We start from the raw sequence: 25,131 nt of genomic DNA on the forward strand, positions 1-25,131 counted from the left end.
AGGTTACTCAATATTGTCCTTAAATAAGGGGTATGTGGTATTGATTACAAAGGGGCTTCCCTGGTGGCTCAGATGGTAAAGCGTCTGTTTGCAATGCAGGAGACCTGGGTTTGATCCCTGGGTTGGGAAGATTCCCTAGAGAAGGAAATGGCAACCCGCTCTTGTACTCTTGCCCGGAAAATCCCATGGACGGAGGAGCATGGTAGGCTATAGTCCATGGGGTCGCAAAGAATCAGACACGACTAAGCGACTTTAATTCACTCACTAAGTGGAAAACTACAGTTTACTAGAGGCTATAATATGGACACCACAAGGAAATATATTGGGAAACAGTGGAAACAGTGTCAGACTTTATTTTTTTGGGCTCCAAAATCACTGCAGAGGATGACTGCAGCCATGAAATTAAAAGACGCTTACTCCTTGGAAGGAAAGTTATGACCAACCTAGATAGCATATTCAAAAGCAGAGACGTCACTTTGCCTACAAAGGTTCGTCTAGTCAAGGCTATGGTTTTTCCAGTGGTCATGTATGGATGTGAGAGTTGGACTGTGAAGAAGGCTGAGCGCCGAAGAATTGATGCTTTTGAACTGTGGTGTTGGAGAAGACTTTTGAGAGTCCCTTGGACTGCAAGGAGATCCAACCAGTCCATTCTAAAGGAGATCATCCCTGGGATTTCTTTGGAAGGAATGATGCTAAAGCTGAAACTCCAGTACTTTGGCCAGCTCATGCGAAGAGTTGACTCATTGGAAAAGACTCTGATGCTGGGAGGGATTGGGGGCAGGAGGAGAAGGGGACGACAGAGGATGAGATGGCTGGATGGCATCACTGACTTGATGGACGTGAGTCTGGGTGAACTCTGGGAGTTGGTGATGGACAGGGAGGCCTGGTGTGCTGTGATTCATGGGGTCGCAAAGAGTCGGACACCACTGAGCAACTGAACTGAACTGAACAAGACAGATAAGACCATATTGTGTGTTTATAGTCGTACAAGAAAAGTAGTATTCCAAATCCAGAAGAAAACAGAGATAATATCTTGTATGTGCAATATATGATTTATTTGCTTACTTTGTCCATTAAAATACCTTTAAAAAAAGTTGAACTCATAGAAACAGAGAGTAGAAAAGTGGTTGCTAGGGGCAGAGAGGTGGCAAATGTAAGTTCAGTTATAGGATGTGTGGAATCTGGGGATCTAGCGTAAAACATGGTGACCTACAGTTGATAATATGTATTGTAAGATTGAAATTTGATGAGAGAGTACAACTTAAATGTCCTTACCAAAAAAAAAAAGAAAGAAAGAAATATGTGAAGTGAATTAAAAATGCATTAATTTCGCATATATATGGAATTTAGAAAGATGGTAACAATAACCCTGTGTACGAGACAGCAAAAGAGACACTGATGTATAGATCAGTCTTATGGACTCTGTGGGAGAGGGAGAGGATGGGGAGATTTGGGAGAATGGCATTGAAACATGTATAATATCATGTATGAAACAAGTCGCCAGTCCAGGTTCGATGCACGATACTGGATGCTTGGGGCTGGTGCACTGGGATGACCCAGAGGGAGGGTATGGGGAGGGAGGAGGGAGGAGGGTTCAGGATGGGGAACACAGGTATATCTGTGGCGGATTCATTTCGATATTTGGCAAAACTAATACAATATTGTAAAGTTTAAAAATAAAATAAAATTAAAAAAATGCGTTAATTTGATGGCAGGAATCCTTTCACAACATATATCAACTCATCACTTTGTAAGCTTCAAATACCTTATAATTTTATTTGAAAATTATACCTTAATAAAGTTGGAAAAAAATAAAGTCACAGAACCTGAAATATCAAACACTGAAAAGAAAAAAAAGCCCTTTTAATATGGTGTTTGTCACATTCTGAGTAGGATAGTAACATTTTATAGCATTGAGAAGCATTTGGAGTTGATTGCAGGGAAGAGAGCAGAAGACATTAGATGAGCAAGAAAGAATACTGAGGGCCAAGTTTGAGGGCAAAGAGTGAGCCTGAAAGGCAGAGTGTGATACGACTGCATGAACTTCAGAGAGTGGCTGGTGAGAGAAAGATGAGGAGCAGACGCATTGTAATCAAAAAGCCAACCACTGCTTTGGAGACATCCTCATACCCTGTCTTTTCTGAGACGTTCCCGCTTCCCTGGGCTTCCTTGGAGGCGCAGTGGTAAAGTATCCGCCTGCCAGTGCAGGAGACTTGGGTTCAATCCCTGGTTCAGGAAGATCCCCCGGAGAAGGGAATGACAACTCACTCCAGTTTTCTTGCCTGGACAATCCCGTGGACAGAGGAGCCTGATAGGCTATGACTTGCTTCCTCTCCAGGAGGGATCTAGGAGAAACTAGATTTGCCTGGTTAAGGCTGTTTGCCCCTGAGCCAGTCCAGTTTTCCCAGGAATTTAGAGTTTGGAGTGGGAAATGCTAGTCTCCACATAGCCTGGTCCCGTGAGCTGGGAACACAGAAATCCAACAGCTTTGTGGCATTTGTGTGCATGAAGGAAGTGTGAATCACTTGGCTCCAGAGGGAGAGAAGCCTGAGCAAGTGATGCCTTCAGGTTTTCTTCATGCTCTGAACTCCCAGGCTTGACTCTGATTCTGCCTTGAGTTCAAGAGGTCCCTCTGTCTTACTGCCATATGCCTGTTTGCACTGAAGTCCATGTGTTCCTGCTGCTTGCCGCTGCAAGTGTCTGACTCAGCCTCACCCTGAGTGTATCCCTCCCAGTTCCTGTCTTTTCACTTTCTCCTGCATCTCTGTGATCGTTAAAGAGAAAATACTGAGCCACGCAGTCCAGTAGGTCCCTATTGGTACTTCTGAGGTTTTGAGCTGAAAACAGTATGGGAAAAGTGAGGGCAAGTAAAGATGAAAAGCAGAAAGAATTATCTTGTTTAATTTCTTTGGACAGTGCATTCAATGATTTTTAAATGTTTCTTCCATGCCACACACTGTGCACTGTGCAGTGTGCTAAGAATAAGATGTTTGTTTATTTTTATTTTGTTTTGGCCATGCTCTGTGGCATGTGGGATCTTAGTTCCCTGAGCAGGGTTTAAACCCGTGTCTCTTACATTGAGAACATGGAGTCTTAACCACTGGACCACCAGGGAAGCCCCAGGATAGAGTGTTTAATATGGGAGATGATTCCTGTCTTCATGGTATGTACAGTTGGGTTGGGGAGCCAGACCTAAAATGAGTACCACGGTGCATGGTGAGTTTTAACAGAAGTAGGTGTAATGGGCACATGGTCACAAGAGGTCCCTGAGAAAGTTCCATTTTATCTTTTTAGAATTTATTTATTTTTATTTTGGCTGTGTTGGGTCTTTGTTGCGATGCACAGGCTCTTCGTTGAGGCTCACAGGCTTTCTCTAGTTGCAGTGAGGGGGTCTATTTTCTAGTTGCAGTGCACAGGCTTCTCACTGCGACGGCTTCTCTTGTTACGGAGTCCAGTTAGGTGCGTGGACTTCAGTACTTGTGGTGTGAGGGCTCAGTAGCTGCAGTTTCCCGGCTCTTGACGGTCGGCTCTTGTGGTGCATGGGCTTAGTTGCTCCATGGCATGTGGGATCTTCCCAGACCAGGCATGGAATCCTATGTCCCCTGCATTGGCAGGCAGACTCTTAACCACTGGACCATCAGGAAAGTCTGGAAGGTCTATTTTAAACCCTGCTATCTGTAGAGAATTTGGGGTGACTGATGACTTGTTTTTTAGTTTCCTCTAAGCTGATGTTTGGCCACCTCATGCAAAGAGTTGACTCATTGGAAAAGACTCTGATGCTGGGAGGGATTGGGGGCAGGAGGAGAAGGGGACGACAGAGGATAAGATGGCTGGATGGCATCACTGACTCGATGGACGTGAGTCTGAGTGAACTCCGGGAGATGGTGATGGACAGGGAGGCCTCGTGTGCTGTGATTCATGGGGTCGCAGAGTCGGACACGACTGAGCGACTGAACTGAAGCTGATGTTTATGGATGAGTGAGAAATAAGAGTATGTCCTTATCAAATATTCTTTCAAAAATAGTATCTTCCTGACATTATCTCACCCGGTAGCTGGAAAGTAGCCTACTATGACAAGATCAAGTTATAGCCTTCCCAGCTGGGACCTGCCTGACCTTGAATACCAGGGAGGAACCTTCCTGAGGGTGCAGAGTTACGGTTTTAGTTATAGCTGTAAATGTGATTATTTGTTACAGGCTTCTCATAGATACCATTTCAACCACTATATTTCCATCTTACCACAGAGGGGAAAAGGCAGAGGAACCAGAAATCAAATTGCCAACATCTGCTGGATCATCGAAAAGGCAAGAGAGTTCCAGAAAAACATCTATTTCTGCTTTATTGGCTATGCCAGAGCCTTTGACTGTGTGGATCACAATAAACTGTGGAAAATTCTGAAAGAGATGGGAATACCAGACCACCTGACCTGCCTCTTGAGAAACCTATATGCAGGTCAGGAAGCAACAGTTAGAACTGGACATGGAACAACAGACTGGTTCCAAATAGGAAAAGGAGTTCGTCAAGGCTGTGTATTGTCACCCTGCTTATTTAACTTATATGCAGAGTACATCATGAGAAATGCTGGGCTGGAAGAAACACAAGCTGGAATCAAGATTGCCGGGAGAAATATCAATAACCTCAGATATGCAGATGATACCACCCTTATGGCAGAAAGCGAAGAACTAAAGAGCCTCTTGATGAAAATGAAAGTGGAGAGTGAAAAAGTTGGCTTAAAGCTCAACATTCAGAAAACAAAGATCATGGCATCCGGTCACATCACTTCATGGGAAATAGATGGGGAAACAGTGGAAACAGTGTCAGACTTTATTTTAGGGGGCTCCAAAATCACTGCAGATAGTGATTGCAGCCATGAAATTAAAAGACGCTTACTCCTTGGAAGGAAAGTTATGACCAACCTAGATAGCATATTAAAAACCAGAGACATTACTTTGCCAACCAAGGTCCGTCTAGTCAAGGCTATGGTTTTTCCAGTGGTCATGTATGGATGTGAGAGTTGGAGTGTAAAGAAAGCTGAATGCCGAAGAATTGATGCTGTTGAACTGTGGTATTGGAGAAGACTCTTGAGAGTCTCTTGGACTGCAAGGAGATCCAACCAGTCCATCGTAAAGGAGATCAGTCCTGGGTGTTCATTGGAAGGACTGATGCTAAAGATGAAACTCCAATACTTTGGCCACCTCATGCAAAGAGTTGACTCATTGGAAAAGACCCTGATGCTGGGAGGGATGGGGGCAGGAGAAGGGGACAACAGAGGATGAGATGGCTGGATGGCATCACCAACTCGATAGACATGAGTTTGGGTAAACTCCGAGAGTTGGTGATGGGCAGGGAGGCCTGGCGTGCTGCAGTTCATGGGGTCACAAAGAGTCGGACATGACTGAGTGACTGAACTGAACAGAGGGGAAAAAAACAAACAAGCAAACATGAAAAGCACAGGCATTCCTGTTTTCATGGTTGAGTTATTTCAGATTTACTTTACCAACTAGCTTTGCTATTCATGGGGTCAGACAAAGGAGTAGAGGAGAGAGAGTGCAGGCAGGAGCCGGGGTGGCAGGTGTTTGAGATTTTTCTTACTCTGCAGAGTTGGGTATCATGTCTGGACCTTTCTTGCCAACACTTTCCCCATGGAGAAGAGTTAAAGCCACTTTGCTGCCAAAGGTACAGTGAATAAGAGTTTAAGAGGGTCAGAGTCTCAGGACTGAGTTGAGGATTGGCAATTGGAAAACCTCTGTGGATTCTGTCACTGCCGGGACAGACAGATGGAACTTACTTTGGCTCCTAAGTGTTTATGCATTTGTCCCCGAAGCAGAACAGAAGATGGCTCTTCAAAGGTGACTACAGATAAAAGGCATACCCAGTAAATAAAATGACCATTTTGTAGGATCTTCAGCTCTCTGCCTTGAAAATCCCATCTGGTGGGATGGCATTTGCCCGGGCTGAGGCTGTGGTTGGGCCCCTTCAGTTTTCCTACCAGTGTGGCCGCTTGACCATTTGCTCAGCTAACTTTGAAGTATAAGAACTCTACTCAGTGAAGTAAGTCAGGCAGAGAAAGATAAAGACCGTATGATTTCCCTCTTGTGGAATATGAAGCACCAACAAATAAAATAAATGAACAAACCGAATAAAAATAAACGCATAGATATAGTGAGAACAGATTGGTGGTTACCAGAGGGGAGGTAAAATGCGTAAAGGGGATCAAATGCGTGGTGACAGGTGGAAACTAGATTTTTGGTGGTGAGCACGCTGTAGCAAGCGTAGAAATGTTGGGGTGGCCAAAAAGTTTGTTTAGGTTTTTCCATAACATCTTACACTACCCTATGTAACGTTATGAAATGTATGTAATGTTATAAACCAATGTTACCTCAATAAAAATAAATCTAAAATTTTTAAAACTTTAAAATTTAAGTGAACACATAAATAGTAGTTAAACAATAAAGTGTAGGAACTCTAGTCCTCACTAAAAGCCTTCATTTTGAACTGACTGTTTTTCCAGTTTTATGTATTTTTGCATCAGCCTGGTTGAGAGAAAGGCTGTCTATTGTTTGTGATGTGTAGTATAAAGGATATATATGCAGTCGATTATTCATCTATATTCTGAGAGTTCCTGCTTCGTGTTGTCCTTCTGCAGAAATGCCTGCATTCATTGGGCTCTCAGCCCATACTGCTGTGTGTACACATGAAATGTTTTATCTGCCTCTTTAAACAAAATTTTATTGGAGTCTAGTTGATTATTTTGTGTCAGTTTCAGGTATACACCCAAGTGAGTCTGTTACACAAATACATATATCCAGTCTTTTTTAGATTCTTTTTCCATATAGGCCATTACAGAGTCCAGAGTAGAGTTCCCTGTGCTGTGCAGTAGGTCCTTATTAGCTGTCTGCTTTACATACAGTGGTGTGTATATGTCAATCCCAGTCTCCCAGTTTATCCCTCCCCACTCCTCCCACCCCCCGGTGCCCATAAGTTTTCTGCATCTGTGTTTCTATTCTGTTTTGTAGATAAGTTCATTTGTACCCCTTTTTGTTTTACATATAAGTGATATCACAGGATGCTTGTCTTTCTGTCTGTTACTTTACTCGGTGTGACAATCTCTAGGTCCATCCAAGTTGCTGCAAATGGCATTATTTCATTCTCTTTTATGGCTGAGTAATATTCCATTGTATATATGCACTACATCTTCTTCATCCACTCCTCGGTTGACGGACACTTAGGTTGCTTCCATGTCCTGGCTATTGTAAGTCGTGCTGCCATGAACATTCATCTGCCATCATGCTCAGCGCCCCTTTGAAGAAACACTAAGGAAAATGACTTTTCAAGTAGGAGAGCCAGAAACCCTTGGCTTTCTCTAAGGCAGAACTTCTCATCCTGTGTTAACAGCATCCTGGGATGATCCAAATGGATTTCGGGCCCTGCAAATTGATCTGTTTAGTTGGGCAGGAGCAATCCAGTTATGGGGCCCCAGCAGTCTGTTCCATTTCCTCCAAGCTGTTTTGCTCATATCTAAGTTTCTGCGTGATTCGTGAGGCGAAAAAGGTTAGGAGAAGCAACTCTATGGACCTGATACATAGTCCTTATAGGTAAGGTGAAACATGGGCTCTGTTATATTCCCAACAGATCTTTCTTTGGATTTTCTTTCTTGGATTTGATATATTTTCCTCAGTCAAGACTTTTTGCTTATTTCTAGCCTTTTTTTTTTTTTTCGTATCTGCTTTTAAAGCCATTTTCAATTCTTTGTGAAATGAGGTAGGGAATGCATGGAGTAAGTTATCTTAGTTAAGACAAATGAGAGATGCAGTTTGAACATACCGTTTGCATTAAATTCTGATAAAGATGCATTGTTTAATATTGGAGTGTTCATCATTGCTCGTAAGATAGCATTGTGCCCGGGTAGGAAACTGGACTTTGATTTTCATGTTTGCTGCCGATTTGCTGACTCACTTTGGGCAAGTCCTGTCATTGTCTCTGCTCTGAACCTGACAGATAAGCTGTCCATTTTCTGTTTCTCAGATTTGCAGAAATATTTTGGTTATATGTCAAGTAAATATTTGTAAATTATTTTCAAGTTGTTGGTGTTTAGCAATATACACTGTCTTTGCTCATCTTAACCCAGAGGGATTTAGGAAAGATTGGCTGATTTGTGAGGTTGTCGTTGGATTGGTGTCGCATCTGTTGGAATTGTAGTCTTAGAGCAGCTTGAAATTGAGGATTTAGAAAATTAAAATGATTAATGTGTTCATATTGATATACTTACATTTGGGATGGAAATGAGTTAGTCTGTAATTTTCCCATTGGTGAGGTCCAAGGCTGGGGACGGTGGCGGTGGTTTGTGCGCTGTCCTGCCCTTTCTGCTGGGTTTATTGGAGTTTTGGGGGAAATTCACGTGGGAAGATGAATGACTGAAAGTTATTTAAAATAATGAATTTGGTGTTTCTGTTTTTATAAGATAGTGCTTGCTTGGGTGAGTTTTAAACAGTATGTTTAATTCAGCTGAGGAAGTTTGTTGGCTGTGGGGGATGTGTATATAATTCAGAAATGCTCATCCTATTGTTTAATTCATATCTTATTTCACATAACTTCTTGGTTCCTAATTGTGGCATATACTGCTCCTTTGTTGGTTTCTTTTTGGTATAGGTTGTATTATAGAACCATGTGTAGCAAATGACTTGTTTTTATTATTCACATTTTCCAAAATAATAATGTAATCTGATCTTTTGATTTTCTGTTTACTAAGAAGAAAAAGTGCCCAAGGAAGTTTGATATTTCACAGAATTGAAGAAGAACAGATTATCCAAGCTAAAGATAACAGATATTAATTAATCTGAGTGATTATAACATTTATTTACATACTCTGATTTTCATCTGACAGAGTAAAGCTTCCTATAGTCAGATCACTTTACTGTCACTTAAAACTTGTCTGGGAGAAAAAGGGACCACTGCCCATTCACCGTCATTTTGCTGATGTTACTTAGACTAAATTAAAACAAAACCAAGGGTTAATTTTAGTTGAGTTCATAAAATATTTGATTTAAATGAAAAATGCTTTTTCATGCTAGGCAATTGAAGTCCTAAATATAAGTGTTCTTAGTAAAGTAAAACATGGGCCGAATACTGTAAACCTAATAAATATTATTTTGTGACACACAGCTGAATGAAGTAGTGTCCGGGAATTAATTAAATTGTTGCTTTATGGTGGTGGGGTTCTCTTTGTATGCCTCTCTAGTCAAGGCCCTCCTATTGTAGAATCCTGACATTTTGTTTGTTTGTTTTTTACTTTATTTTTAATTGAAGAATAATTGCTTTACAGTATTGTTTTGGTTTCTGCCAAAGGATCCTGACATTTAACTTAACTAGGATGCCTTTAAATACCTGAAGTTTTATTCACAGAGTACTGTTCCTTATTTAAAGTTCCCACCAGCACATCCCAAGAAGATTAGTGTCTCCTGCCAAATAATGCCTTTAGCATAGTAAAGCTGTCAGAATGATGGAAATCCACAGTTCAACCTTCACTGGAACTTGTGTTTATTTGAGTAAAGTTCAAATGATCAGCAAAGGACAGGAAATAAATTAGTCATAAAATGAAAGAATTACAGGTTTAAATGATAGAAATGGGTAAACTTTCCCCAAAATAGAAGTATTTTGAGAATGCCTCCTCTCAACTTACATTTTTTTAGAAAGCAAGAGCAATATTTCTTCTTAGATCATCCATGGGATAAAGATGTTAGAAATCCAATTAGCCAGTTTCTCTCTAATCCATTTAATTTTTGCTCCCTTGAAGTTGACATTGGTTTCTTGTGTTCCCTTTGCTTAGGGCTGATGCGTGGTCAGCTGTTCAGTCGTGTCCAACTCTTTGTGACCTCCATGGGACTGTAGCCCACCAGGCTATCAGTATTTTACCCATGGAAAATCTCTGTTCATGGAATTTTCCAGGGAAGAATGCTGGAGTGGGTTGCCATTTCCTTCTCCAGGGGATCTTCCTGACCCAGGGATCGAACCTGCATCTTTTGCATCTCCCGCATTGGGAGGCAGATTCTTTACCACTAGCACCATACAGGCTCATATCCTGAGCTTTTCCCCCTTCAAATTATATGGTCATTAATATAATCACCCAGACTAGGGGTTCTCTTTCATTCTCCCTAAACTTCAAGTTGAACCCCTGCCTTAAACTACCAGATTTCATTTTTAAAAAACAGTATTACAGAAGTGTTTAAAGATAAGATTTTGACAGTCCACCAAGGTCTAAAGTCCTGACACTAATATGAGAGAGTATTATTTCCCATTACCCACAGACCTCTACAAATTTCTTTCCTGTCATATTTGTACTTTTCATGGTCTTGCTTCCTAAAATTTTGCCAAATATCCTTCTTTTGAGTGTCGTCGGAGAAGGCAATGGCACCCCACTCCAGTACTCTTGCCTGGAGAATCCCATGGACAGAGGAGCCTGGTGGGCTGCAGTCCATGGGGTCGCTAAGAGTCGGGCACGACTGAGCGACTTCACTTTCACTTTTCACTTTCATGCATTGGAGAAGGAAATGGCAACCCACTCCAGTGTTCTTGCCTGGAGAATCCCAGGGACGGGGGACCCTGGTGCGCTGCTGTCTATGGGGTCGCACAGAGTCGGACACGACTGAAGTGACGCGGCAGCAGCAGCAGTCCCAGACTGAGTAGGGAGATGGCCAGTCTTGATCAGACAACTTGGAAAATGAGACTTCTCTTGTTTCTTCATTAAAAAAAAAAAGTTAATAATTCTATTTATTTATTTATTTGTGGCTGTGCTGGGTCTTCAGTGCTGCTCAGGCTTTTCTCCGGTTTTGGTGAGTGGGGGTTCTCTCCGGTTGTGGTACCCGGACTTCTCATTGCAGTGGGGTTCTCTTGCTGCAGGGCACAGGCTCTAGGTCGCACCGGCTTCAGGAGCTGTGGCATGTAGGCTCACTGGTTGCAGCTCCTGGGCTCTGGGGCACAGGCTCCATAGTCGTGGCACACGGGCTTAGTTGACATTGGCATGTGGGACCTTCCTGGTTCAGGGATCGAAACCTGCATCTCTTGTGTTAGCAGGTGGATTCTTTACCACTGGGGGTGGAAGCTCCTTCCCGTATTTCTAGATAAAATGTATTTCAGCCAGCCACTTTGCTTGACGATTGGAGAATGCATGTTTAAGGTAGGCGAATAGAACAGTCTCTCAACCAAGTTCATCTCTTACATGAACTTTCAGCCGTCAGAAAGACCCAATTATTTCTTCATTGACTGGAGAATTATTAGCTGTTATAGCTGAATTCTTCTTTGTGAAATATCATGTTTTTGCAACCTGGCTACAAATATTGTGTCTAAATCATATTTTGTTTCTTTATTCCCTTATTCTTCCTTCTGCAGGATTCCCTCGACCATGTGGTCATAATTATTACTTTACTGTGTCTTATTATGCTTCCTCAGGCAATCTTGCCCTTTGATATTTTTTTGCATGGATGAATAGGGGCTTACTGTATATGGACCATGGCACTAGTCTTTCAGAGGTTGCTTTTTCAATTAATTTCTGGTTAGTTGAAGTTAGAAGGATCTCTGTGTCAATTTATCTACTCCCTCAACCCCAAAATGGAAAGACACTTACTATAACAACAAATGTGGGCATCGATATTTCTTTTTGTTTTTTAAGTAAGGTGGTTTATATTTATTTTTTTTAATTTCGGTTGCTCTGGGTCTTTGTTGCCTCTTCGGGGCTTCTCTTGTGATGGGGAATGGGCTTAGTTGCCCTTTGGCATGTAGGATCCTAGTTTTTCAATCCGGAATGGACCCTACATTGGAAGTCAGATTCTGAATCACTGGACCACCAGGGAAGTCCCAATATTTCTTTCAATCCACTTCTTTCCTCTTTGGCCCTGCATCGCCTGTGGGTAACCAACCCAGGGCCTCTTCCTGTGGGAATGTTATAATCAGGAAGTGGTTTGAAAAGCATCATAAGACTTACATACTGAAAGTCTTCACACACACACACACACACACACAAGGTTTTTTGCAGGGGTTTTTTTGGTGTTTTACCATAATGCCTCTTTGAAAGAATGTTTACACTTTTGGGGGCACCTGGGAGGTAATATCTCAGTCTCTGTCAATCCCCCCCACATGAGTTCTATCATATGGGTTCTGCAACAACAGAACTTCTGTTAAAGCTTCTTTTACTTACTTAGGTTTTTTCCCTTTTGCATTCTGAAGGCATTTCTTACTATCAGTATAAAGTGATGTGAACCAAGGAGGTGACATTGGGGACAAGTTTTATATTATGGCTCCTATATATAGTTGGTGTCATAATCCATCAATTCCTTGATGACAGCTATAATATCGTACATATCATTGCATCAAATGTCTTGAACATAGTAAGCGTTCTAAATTTTTGTTGAAGAATGACAAAAAATTTAGTTAATGGGGATAAAATAAGGAATAACAAAATAGCAGTGTTGATTTAAGGGTAGCTTGCGCAGTATTGTGGAAAAAAAAGTCCTTTAAATCACATTCAAGAGATCAGTGGGTTTTCTAATTATTACATAACCGGATAGGAACTTTCAAGTAAATCATAGGAAATACTTTTACATGGTCAGGGAGGCAGCTGAGTGATGAGATTTTTCTTTATTATGTGTAGCCACTTGGACTGCAGTCCAATTTTGCTTCATATATGCATACTTATAATAAATTGTTAGATATTTAAACTTTTTAATAAGAATAGCAAAATAATAAGTAAAGACCATGTTATAGAAATACTCATGTCTCTCAAACTTAAGAACTGTGTTGAGTTTTTCCATGTGTATTTTTACGTATGTGTCCTTTATGTAGTACTATAATCAGTATAATTTTTTCTTTTGCTTTTTTCAGCTAACATGATAGTTTTCCATGGAATCATTAAATTTTAATCCTGCACACATGTTATGGGATTATGAGACCTGGCATCTTAGCATGTGTGTAGAGATTTTGCCAACAGAGTTTATAGGCCAAAGATGAGTAAGACTGGCTTTCTTAGGGCAGCACATTAAATATTGTTTGATTGCTTTTCTCCCAGCAGTGTTCTTTTGGGAGTCTAGTTTAAATTTGTGGCTAAAGCAAAAGAAGATATTCTGCTATATTGGTGAAAGTTTTGGTGGGGGGGTATGTTTCTATTTATTAAATATATCATGTCTCAAAATTAGAAAAAGTAAGTAGTTTTTGCAGTTCAGAGGATTTTGTTGTTGTTGGTCATGGCCCTTGTATAGAGAATCAAAAAGATGTTACCAAGTGTTTATGAAGTGGTTCTGTTAGTAGAACTTGAAGTGTGTGTGTGTTTTTTTTTTTTTATAGTTTAAAGGTGTTTGAAAATAGGACTGTGTGTTTGAAATCTGTCTTTGAACCTCCTTTAGCTTTTTTTTTACCCTGTGTGACCTTGGTTAAGACATCTAATCATAACTTTAAAATGTGAATAAAAATATTTGATGTTGATTATGATTTTGATGATGGGTAATTCATGACCTGTAGGGCTACTGTGAAAAATTATGTTGAGGACGTCTATGGCAATCCAGTGGTTAAGACTCTTAGCTTCCAGTGGAGGGGAAGCGGGTTTGGTCCCTGATTGGAGTACTAAGATCCCATATGCCATGTGGTATAGCCAAAATAAATAAAAGAAAAGAAAAATGAGTGTAAGTTATGTTGAGCTTTGTAGAGCACCATTTCGATATGAAATAAAGTTGTCAAAAGACCCCCATTCTTACTAGTAAGCATAGAGAAGGGGCTGGGAATTGGAAACTGACCTGGCAATTTGGGGTTTCCAAGCCTGCTCCCTTCACCCAGGCGTGGTGGTAGTGAGGGGGTCAGTCCCACCCGGCAGGGAGGCCCCGTCCAGGTCTGGGTGAACTGACTCACCTGACTTCTTTTCTCTGGAGCCTGGCCCTGTGTTGAGCTGGTTTTCTTTTAGATTGAGACAAAGCCTCCAAGCCTTTCCCCAATTAGCAGCCTCCTGCCTCTGCTTTGAGTACTGACAGTAAAAGACTTCTGTTAGTCCACATGCCACAAATCAGTTCTGAATTAAAAAAAAAAAAATAGATTTCTGTTCATTTGTGTGCAGGGCAAGGAGGGGGACGGAAATAAGATCTTTCTTTTATGTCCCTAGTTCAGAAAAAATGGATTATTTCCATTAAAGATGGGGTTTTCATGGAAGAGAGAGGTTGGTGACAGAAGGCTCACACAGCGCAGTGTTGTTAATCTACTCGAGCAAATTTAGACTGGTATTGACAGAACAGGCAAGACCATGCGCCTTGGAACCTGTCCAGTTTGACTGTCTTACTTGTTACAGTCGTTAAAAGGATAACTGAAAAACTCGGGGTTAGTGGTAAAATTATTGTTTTTACTTTTTGTGAGCGGGAGTTCTATGAACTGTTTGTCAGGAAATAGTGGGGGGGCGGGGAAAGTAGCCACACACTTTGAGCTAGTCAGTCACTCCTGAATCCACGAGCATCATCGTTTTGTTAATTTCATCAACATGTTCATTTCTTTCAGCTCCATGTTCATGCATGTCTTTTAACCCGGAAACAAGAAGACTGTCCATAGGTCTAGACAATGGTACAATCTCAGTAAGTACCCGTAAATAAGATTTCCAGTTGAAATACTTCCCCCTCCTGTGGACTATGTATATGTGTATTGTGATGAAAATTATTTATTAGTGGTTTTTTTTTTTCAAATTAGCAAATTAATTTTCTTGCCAAGTTAAGTCGAAATTGCAGTGCAGCAAATACTGGTAAGGTGCAGGGAGAGCTGTCATCAGTATCAAATGCCAATGACATTCAGCTTGATATACATGTTCACCTTCACGGCGGTTAGAATAGGGGCATTATAAGGCCATGGGGTGAACTACCTGGTTCTGGGGGTTGGCAAGAGCAAGCTGTGATGCCAGCAGCTTTGATGAGATGGTTAAGCCTGGCGCCATATGTGGCCCCATGTAAGTGACAGGACATGAGGAAAATGCTCTCCTAGACCTGGGTGTCTGATCTCAACTTTGATACTTGATGTTGACCTCCTTCTTTCTCCTGCTCCTTGGGGTCTTCTTTACTGTCCTCTAACATGTGAATAGAATTCTGTCCATTTGTACAAGTTTGTTAAGAAAGCACAGGACCTAGATTTAGTCTGTTGAGTAGATCCAGATAAACATTAGACCCATTGGTTAGAGATCTTGAGGGAACTGAATGATCAGAGATTGGAATTTCAGGTTTTACGACTTAAATCATCTTTTTATATATTTATTTTCAACTAGTATATTAACTAGTAACATGGTTGATCTGGTAAATTCTCCAGTGTTGTCTTTACTCGTGGGCAAGAGAGGCCCTGCTCTGGGACCTGGGAATTAGAGGACCCCTCTCTGGCACACCTCCCCACAGGATGAAGGATCTGAGGGGCCAGAGGTTGTGTCCAGCCTCAGCCCTCACTCCACTCACACCCATTCTCTGGGTACTTGACTCTGGAAACTTCCTGCCCCCAAAGAGCTTAGGGCCTGCTTGTAGGGCCTCCATGGGCCTTTTCCCTGGATCTGTCCTGAGGAGGATAAAACTAATAAGTGTGCCCTTAGCCTGAAGGGTGGTTCAGGGGCAGTGATTTGAGGTGGGTAGGATGTCCGCATGGGTGGACAAGGCCCCTCAAGGTGTCGGTGGAACTGGGGGAACTGGGAGTGGAAAGGGGCCTGGGTTGGCCCTCTCCTGTCACCGCACTATGACAGGGAACTTCAAAGGGCCTAAAAATTCTGACTTTATACCTGTGCCTCCAAGTGGTTGAAGGTATGTTTGTCTAGATTGGAGGAAGAGACCAATTGGAGGAAGAGACCATATCTAATAGTTTAACTTAACTTAAAACTTTTAACAAATTTAGATACGTGGAATGTGGGTCTTCCTTTCTGGTCTTGACCCAGCCCTGCTTCAGGGTCTGAAGAGGTGAGCCTGACATTTGCTATTTGATCTTTAGTGAAAACATTTGTTGGGTGGTTGTTATGGAAATTTTAAGAATATTTTAACAATATTGTTACATATAACAATCAGTCCTTTGCCAAATATTTACAGAAGTCCTATAAGAGCTAATGCATTTGGGAGGTCTGTAAACCCTGTTCCTTAGGATGGAATTGAAGGTCATGATACAGATTGTTGTCTTTTTTAAAGAGAGCCATTTGTAACAAGTGTGGTGTGTGCAGTATAAATTTACTTTTAAAAGGCAAGGAGAGATAATTGGATTGTTCAGTGAGCTGAAGTTTCATCACAAGAGAAAATCTGAAAAGATGAGCTGAGATCCATTTATTGCCAGCAGTTCATGCAATAGTACGTGTGACACTATCTGTGAAAAACCTTCTCTGTGTGTATAGCATATAAGAGATTCTTTGCATTTTGTGAAGTCAGTATTGGGGATTGATGGGTGCTGATAAATTTGGCTTTGAAGGCAAGACAGGTGAGCAAAGTAAGTTCTGGAGAGTTCTGGCTATTTATTGAATCATTATTCCTTTAGTAAATGAGATTGACAGAAAACTGGATCATAGTGAGGAACTGGACCAAAATGGTTCTCTGGATGTGTCAGCTTGGTGTCAAGATACCAAATCTCATCTTACTTGATCTTCTAAAAAAGATTAAGACTCTGGCTTGAATGAAATAATTTCCTTAAAATTCTCTCTTGTATATTGCTGAAGAAGATGAATTGTATACCCTACCTGTTTTCATCTGAAGAATTGTAAAGAGTTCTGTATTAGGGAACAATATAGTGAGAGAACAGGGTGTTTAATGTTCAGAATTCTCATTGATCACTACAATACGAGGTTCTTTACTAAAAATACTTACAGAATCTCACCTATTGAATAGTTTACTTGCTGGACATGAGAAATTCTTTTCAGAGACCGTAAATATTCTGTTTCCTAAATATACCAAATATATTTTAGAAGAAATACTATTGGTTCACTTACTTTAAAACACAGAAAGTAAATCCTTATTTCACTTTATTTTGCTGCATAAAAGAGATTGAAGAGGCAGTTAACCTTGTGTAACTGAGCAGTGTATTAAAAATGAAGTAGAGGGCTTCCCTGGTGGCTCAGTGGTAAAGAATCTGCCTGCTAATATAGGGGGAGACACAGGTTTGATCCCTTATCCGGGAAAATCCCACATGTTGTGGGGCAGCTAAGCCTCTGAGCCACAACTATTGAGCCAGTGCTCTAGAGCCAGGGAGCCACAGCTACTGAAGCCCCCATGCCCTGGAGCCTGTGCTCTGCAAGAGAAGCCACCGCAATGAGAAGCCTGCACACCGCATCTAGAGAGTAGCTCCCACTCACCGCAGCTAGAGAAAAGCCTGAGCATCAGCACAGACGGAGCACAGCCAAAAATAAACAAACACATTCTTTAAAAAAATGAAATAGAGGTAACACAAAGAGAGACCATTCTTTCAAAAGTTTGGCCACAAAAGGAGAGGGTAGGAGAGAGAGAGTGAGTGCTAGAGCAAGGTGTGATGGTAGACGAGCACCCAGAGGGTCCAGAACAATGTGGAGAATTTAGGTTTGGGAAAGAGTGGGGAGACTTAATTTTTAAGGTAGGGAAAGACAAAGGCTGTTTTGAGATATAAGAGAGAAATGACCTTTTATTTTTCTCGTGAAGCAGCAAGTTAGATCACCTACTGAGAGAAGCAAAGCTGAAGGTGGTTTATTTTCATGTCCATAGCTTTTGTTCTTTCTGATCGTGTAGCCCAGAGCCTCCTTCCACCATCCTGGTCGACAGTCCCAGTTATCTCTCAAGGTCTTGTTCAAATGTCGTCTTTTCTCTTTCTTTTTTTCCTTTTTTCTTGGACTAGTGGTTCCTGAGGCCTCCCAATTAAAATTTATCACATGTAATACTCGGTCGGTTAGTTACATCATACTGCTTATTTAACCTATTTTGTGAAAAGTTTTAAGTCTGTCTCCTCCATTAAAGTGTTCACTAAGAAACTGGCCAGTATTTTATCCATCTCCTCTCCCATTGGATCTTAGCTAGTGTGGTTCTTTGTAGTACAAATTAGGGACTCAGTGAATAATTTGTTAAATAAGTTGTTGACTAAGTATATATCTGATCAGATCAGTCGCTCAGTCGTGTCCAACTCTTTGCGACCCCATGAATCACAGCACGCCAGGCCTCCCTGTCCATCACCAACTCCCGGAGTTCACTCAGACTCACGTCCATCGACTCAGTGATGCCATCCAGCCATCTCATCCTCTGTCGTCCCCTTCTCCTCCTGCCCCCAATCCCTCCCTCCCAGCATCAGAGTCTTTTCCAATGAGTCAACTCTTTGCATGAGATGGCCAAAGTACTGGAGTTTCAGCTTTAGCATCATTCCTTCCAAAGAAATCCCAGGGCTGATCTCCTTCAGAATGGACTGGTTGGATCTCCTTGCAGTCCAAGGGACTCTCAAGAGTCTTCTCCAACACCACAGTTCAAAAGCATCAATTCTTCAGCGCTCAGCCTTCTTCACAGTCCAACGCTCACATCCATACATGACCACAGGAAAAACCATAGCCTTGACTAGATGAACCTTTGTTGGCAAAGTAACATCTCTGCTTTCGAATATGCTATCTAGGTTGGTCATAACTTTCCTTCCAAGGAGTAAGCGTCTTTTAATTTCATGGCTGCAGTCACCATCTGTAGTGATTTTGGAGCCCCCTAAAATAAAGTCTGACACTGTTTGCACTGTTTCCCCATCTATTTCCCATGAAGTGGTGGGACCAGATGCCATGATCTTTGTTTTCTGAATATTGAGCTTTAAGCCAACTTTTTCACTCTCCTCTTTCACTTTCATCAAGAGGCTTTTGAGTTCCTCTTCACTTTCTGCCATAAGGGTGGTGTCATCTGCATATCTGAGGTTATTGATATTTCTCCCGGCAATCTTGATTCCAGATTGTGTTTCTTCCAGTCCAGCGTTTCTCATGATGTACTCTGCATAGAAGTTAAATAAGCAGGGTGACAATACACAGCCTTGACGAACTCCTTTTCCTATTTGGAACCAGTCTGTTGTTCCATGTCCAGTTCTAACTGTTGCTTCCTGACCTGCATACAAATTTCTCAAGAGGCAGGTCAGGTGGTCTGGTATTCCCATTGCTTGAAGAATTTTCCAGTTTCTTGTGATCCACACAGTCAAAGGCTTTGGCATAGTCAATAAAGCAGAAATAGATGTTTTTCTGGAATTCTCTTGCTTTTTCTATGATCCAGCAGATGTTGGCAATTTGATCTCTGGTTCCTCTGCCTTTTCTAAAACCAGCTTGAACATCAGGAAGTTCACGGTTCACATATTGCTGAAGCCTGGCTTGGAGAATTTTGAGCATTACTTTACTAGCGTGTGAGATGAGTGCAATTGTGCGGTAGTTTGAGCATTCTTTGGCATTGCCTTTCTTTGGGATCGGAATGAAAATTGACCTTTTCCAGTCCTGTGGCCACTGCTGAGTTTTCCAAATTTGCTGGCATATTGAGTGCAGCACTTTCACAGCATCATCTTTCAGGATTTGGAATAGCTCAACTGGAATTCCATCACCTCCACTAGCTTTGTTCATAGTGATGTTTTCTAAGGCCCACTTGACTTCACATTCCAGGATGTCTGTCTCTAGGTGAGTGATCACACCATCGTGATTATCTGGGTCGTGAAGATCTTTTTTGTACAGTTCTCCTGTGTATTCTTGCCATCTCTTCTTAATATCTTCTGCTTCTGTTAGGTCCATACCATTTCTGTCCTTTATCGAGCTCATCTTTGCATGAAATGTTCCTTTGGTATCTCTAATTTTCTTGAAGAGATCCATAGTCTTTCCCATTCTGTTGTTTTCCTCTATTTCTTTGCATTGATTGCTGAAGAAGGCTTTCTTATCTCTTCTTGCTATTCTTTGGAACTCTGCATTCAGATGTTTATATCTTTCCTTTTCTCCTTTGCTTTTCGCTTCTCTTCTTTTCACAGCTATTTGTAAGGCCTCCCCAGACAGCCATTTTGCTTTTTTGCATTTCTTTTCTATGGGAATGGTCTTGATCCCTGTCTCCTGTACAGTGTCACAAATCTCATTCCATAGTTCACCAGGCAGTCTATCTATCAGATCTAGACCCTTAAATCTGAGAAATAGATTTATAATATCTGTATTATAAATGTATAATCATAAGGGATTTGATTTAGGTCATACCTGAATGGTCTAGTGGTTTCCCCTACTTTCTTCAATTTAAGTCTGAATTTGGCAATAAGGAGTTCATGGTCTGAGCCACAGTCGGCTCCTGGTCTTGTTTTTGCTGACTGTATAGAGCTTCTCCATCTTTGGCTGCAAAGAATATAATCAATCTGATTTCGGTGTTGACCATCTGGTGATGTCCATGTATAGAGTCTTCTCTTGTGTTGTTGGAAGAGGGTGTTTGCTATGACCAGTGCATTTTCTTGGCAAAACTCTATTAGTCTTTGCCCTGCTTCATTCCGTATTCCAAGGCCAAATTTGCCTGTTACTCCAGGTGTTTCTGGACTTGCTGCTTTTGCATTCCAGTCCCCTATAATGAAAAGGACATCTTTTTTGGGTGTTAGTTCTAAAAGGTCTTGTAGGTCTTCATAGAACCATTCAACTTCAGGTTCTCCAGCGTTATTGGTTGGGGCATAGACTTGGATTATTGTGATATTGAATGGTTTGCCTTGGAAACGAACAGAGATCATTCTGTCGTTTTTGAGATTGTATCCAAGTACTGCATTTCGGACTCTTTTGTTGACTATGATGGCCATTCCATTTCTTCTGAGGGATTCCTGCCTGCAGTAGTAGATATAATGGTCATCTGAGTTAAATTCACCCATTCCAGTCCATTTCAGTTCGCTGATTCCTAGAATGTTGACATTCACTCTTGCCATCTCTCGTTTGACCACTTCCAATTTGCCTTGATTCATGGACCTGACATTCCAGGTTCCTGTGCAATATTGCTCTTTACAGCATCGGACCTTGCTTCTATCACCAGTCACATCCACAGCTGGGTATTGTTTTTGCTTTGGCTCCATCCCTTAGTATATATTAATATAGTTGGTTGTAATAAGTACCTGCTTAAATTCTGAGATAGTTTATTTGTACAGTTCTCTTGCTATTCAAAATGATTTTCAGAATGGAACTAACTTCTACAGGGGAAGAAGTTATGCCAATAATTTAATTCATCCTGCATTTGAGTTTTCAGAAACGCCTTCTGTTTTAATGTTGAAAGAAGTCAGTCAGATTGTGCTAACTGCTATTCATGATGAAGTGGGACTTAAAAATTTTTTTCTGTCATAATGCCTTGTGTATTCTAATCAGCCAACAAATATGTAAATATCAACTGTGTGCAAACCCTTCTGCTCAGCTCTAACATGTGACTCCTGATGTCAAAGAGCTTGTTCAGCTTGGGGCAGAATGAAAAGTGAAGTTATGAAATAAATATTAATAACACAAAGTAAAAAAAAAAAATACAGGAGGAGTACCACCACACTGGTAAACGTGATGGTGGCAAGCCAGTGAGGTCAGAAGAAAGTAGTGGAGAACAGTCTGGGGTGGCTCCATGGAGACTGATAAAGATAGGAAGGAAAAGGTATTTTAGGCACAATGAATGGCATGGGGGCGTGGGGGGAACTCATGCTCATCTTTATATTTTTCCTTCTTCATCCAAACTGTTAGGGAGGGAGTCCCGTAGTAGTCCAGTGGTTAGGAATCTACCTGCCAATGCAGGGGAAATGGGTTCGATCCCTGATCTGGGAAAATGCCACATGCCTTAGGGCAACTAAGCCTGTGCACCCTTGAGCCTGTGCTCTGAACCAAGAGAGGCCACCACAATGAGAAGAAAGAGTACTGCAATTAGAGAGTAGCCCTGTTTGCTGCAACTACAAAAAGCCTGTGTGCAGCAAGGAAGACCCAGTGCAGCCAAATAAGTAAATAAACTAACAACAGAAAAAACTTAAAAAAAAAGAAACCCAAAACTGTTAGGGAGCCAAGAGTTTTATTAAAATCTTGCCAAGATAAATACATAGTCACTGGAAAGTTTTTGAACAAGGCCCCAAGTTTATAAAATCTCTGTTCTTTGAAGATGAATTTCATATATGTGTTACAGGAAGTTTGATTGTGATGAGTGGAAAGGATTGCTTGGTATAGTAATGAGCATTCAGAATAAGAGTTACTGTATAAAAGTAAATGATATTGACCATGTATGGATTTGATACTACCGTTTGGGTAGTTCTTGTGGTTACTATAGTCTTCGAGTTTGTATCATTTATCCAAGGGAATGAAAAAGGAAAGAGAACCTTTATTGAGCGTTACTGTGTACCAGGCACTCTGCATGCGCGTGTTCAGTCGTGTCTGATTCTTTGAGACCCTTTGGACTGTAACCCGCCAGGTTCCTCTTCCTCTGTCTGTGGGATTTTCCAGGCCAGAATTCTGGAGTGGATTACCATTTCCTCCTGCAGGGGATCTTTCCAACCCGGGAATTGACCCTCACTGCCTGCATAGCAGTCAGACTGCTTATCTGCTGAGCCACTGGGGAAGGCCCATCAGGCACTCTGCTTTACGTATACTCCCTCATTACAGCTTCAAAGTAATTCTATGATGTAGGTGATATTACTCACAGTTTTCGGATAAGACTGAGGCCTAGAGAGTTCACATGCTTCCCCGGCTCACTTAGCCAGGAAATAGCTCCTAGTGGAGCTGGGGACTCTGTGTGCCTTGGAGCCTGGGCTTTGTCCTCACCCCACACTGCTGGTCAGGAGCCATTCCTGCCTCTGTTCAAGGCTTTCCCTCCTGCCTGTTGCCTCTTTCGGTTATGGGTCTGTTTGCTTCACCTGACTGTCATCTGCCTGAAGGCAGAGGCCACGAGCTTCCGTGTTGTTTCCTGGGCCACTATGGAAACTTTGTGAAAGGTCTGTTGAAGGAAAGAGCGAGGGCATTGCAGTTCCTGCCACTCAGGATGCTACAGCCACAGTTGGGCACTTAACCAGAAGGATAAAATTACTCTCAACAGTTGATGTGATGAGTGCACCTTATGTTTAAATGACAGGTTTAAGCGTATAGAAGAATTTGAGGTCCATACTCTGCTTCCTGAAATTAGTAAGATAGATACATGAAGCAAACAACTGAAAAACCTAAATAGAAATATTATGTGTTCCTGAAAGTTTGTGAGACTGCTGGAATCCTTGGAGTTCCTTGCCTGGTAGATGGGTCACTCCAGTCCCTGCCCGCATCTTTTTTATTTTTTTAATTAAGGGTTATTTTAAAAAATGATTATTATTTTTTATGTTTTGGTCATGCAGTGCAGGATGTGGGATCTTAGTTCCTTTACCAGGGGTCAGCCCCTTGCCCCCTGCATTGGAAGCTCACAGTCTTAACCACTGGACCGCCAGGGAAGTCGCCCTGCCCACATCTGCACATCGCCTTACTCTCTGTGTCTTCACATGACCTTCTTATAAGTCATTGGATGGAGGGCTTACCCTCATCCAATATTATCTCGTTTTAACTAATTATATCTGCAGAGACCTTCGTTCCAAATAAAGTCATATTCTGAGGTTCCAGGTGGATATGGATTTTGGGAGGACAGTATTCAACCCAGGCAATAATGTTATTTACAGTGTCCTAACACTGTAACGTCCTAATGTTATTTACTGTGTCCTAACAGTTGCTTAGGAAGCAATTTTGTGAATGTATAAAATGATGCCTTTGGAGGTATCTAAAGATATTAATGTTCAAACTGGATTTAGAAAAGGCAGAGAAACCAGAGATCAAATTGCCAACATCCATTGGATCATCAAAAAGCAAGAGAGTTCCAGAAAAACATCTACTTCTGCTTTATTGACTACACCAAAGGCTTTGACTGTGTAGATCACAACAAACCAAGGAAAATTCTTAAAGAGATGGGAATACCAGACCACTTTATCTGCCTCCTGAGAAATCTGTATGCAGGTCAAGAAGCAATAGATAGAACCGAACATGGAACAATGGACTGATTCCAAATCGGGAAAGGAGTACATCAAGGCTGTATATTGTCACCCTGCTTATTTAACTTATATGCATAGTACATCTGCTTATTTAACTTATATGCATAGTACATCATGAGAAATGCTGGCCTGGATAAAGCACAAGCTGGAATCAAGATTGCCAGGAAAAATATCAATAATCGCATATATGCAGAGGATACCACCCTTATGGCAGAAAGTGAAAAAGAACTAAAGAGCTCTTGATGAAAATGAAAGAGGAGAGTGAAAAAGTTGGCTTAAAACTCAACATTCAGAAAACTAAGATCATGGCATCCAGTTCCATCACTTCATGGCAAATAGATGAGGAAACAGTGGAAACAGTGGCTGACTTTATTTTTTGGGGCTCCAAAATCACTGCCGATGATAATTGCAGCCATGAAATTAAAATACACTTCCTCCTTGGAAGAAAAGCTATGACCAACCCTAGACAGTATATTAAAAAGCAGAGACATTACTTTGCCACAAAGGTCTGTCTAGTCAGATCAGATCAGATCAGTCGCTCAGTCTTGTCCGACTCTTTTTGACCCCATGAATCGCAGCACGCCAGGCCTCCCTGTCCATCACCAACTCCCGGAGTTCACTCAGACTCACGTCCATCGACTCAGTGATGCCATCCAGCCATCTCATCCTCTGTCGTCCCCTTCTCCTCCTGCCCCCAATCCCTCCCAGCATCAGAGTCTTTTCCAATGAGTCAACTCTTCTCATGAGGTGGCCAAAGTACTGGAGTTTCAGCTTTAGCATCATTCCTTCCAAAGAAATCCCAGGGCTGATCTCCTTCAGAATGGACTGGTTGGATCTCCTTGCAGTCCAAGCCACTCCCAAGAGTCTTCTCCAACACCACAGTTCAAAAGCATCAATTCTTTGGCGCTCAGCCTTCTTCACAGTCCAACGCTCACATCCATACATGACCACAGGAAAAACCATAGCCTTGACTAGATGAAGCTTTGTTGGCAAAGTAACATCTCTGCTTTCGAATATGCTATCTAGGTTGGTCATAACTTTCCTTCCAAGGAGTAAGCGTCTTTTAATTTCATGGCTGCAGTCACCATCTGTAGTGATTTTGGAGCCCCCCAAAATAAGGTCTGACACTGTTTGCACTGTTTCCCCATCTATTTCCCATGAAGTGGTGGGACC

The 25,131-nt window shown here is 41.6% G+C and overlaps 1 protein-coding gene across 6 annotated transcripts in view; it reads left to right on the forward strand.

Moving 5' to 3' along the window:
- WDFY2 (WD repeat and FYVE domain containing 2) overlaps nucleotides 1-25,131 on the forward strand; it is a 192,220-nt gene that overhangs the window by 76,081 nt on the left and 91,008 nt on the right. For 4 of the 6 annotated variants that reach the window (XR_015138020.1, XR_015138021.1, XM_086329181.1 and 1 more), the window contains one exon: nucleotides 14,524-14,597. The exons of the other annotated variants lie outside the window; for them this stretch is intronic. Coding sequence is in view for 2 of the 4 variants with exons in the window: in XM_086329181.1 (XP_086185307.1) it covers nucleotides 14,524-14,597 (74 nt within the window). In the remaining 2 variants the exon portion in view is untranslated. The remainder of the gene's footprint in view (nucleotides 1-14,523; nucleotides 14,598-25,131) is intronic. 6 annotated transcript variants of the gene reach the window in all.

Source organism: Bos grunniens, chromosome 12 (genome assembly GCF_055505025.1).
Source record: "Bos grunniens cultivar Pamir isolate PY7600 chromosome 12, Bosgru_T2T1.0, whole genome shotgun sequence".
In the NCBI taxonomy this organism is placed as follows: Eukaryota; Metazoa; Chordata; class Mammalia; order Artiodactyla; family Bovidae; genus Bos; species Bos grunniens.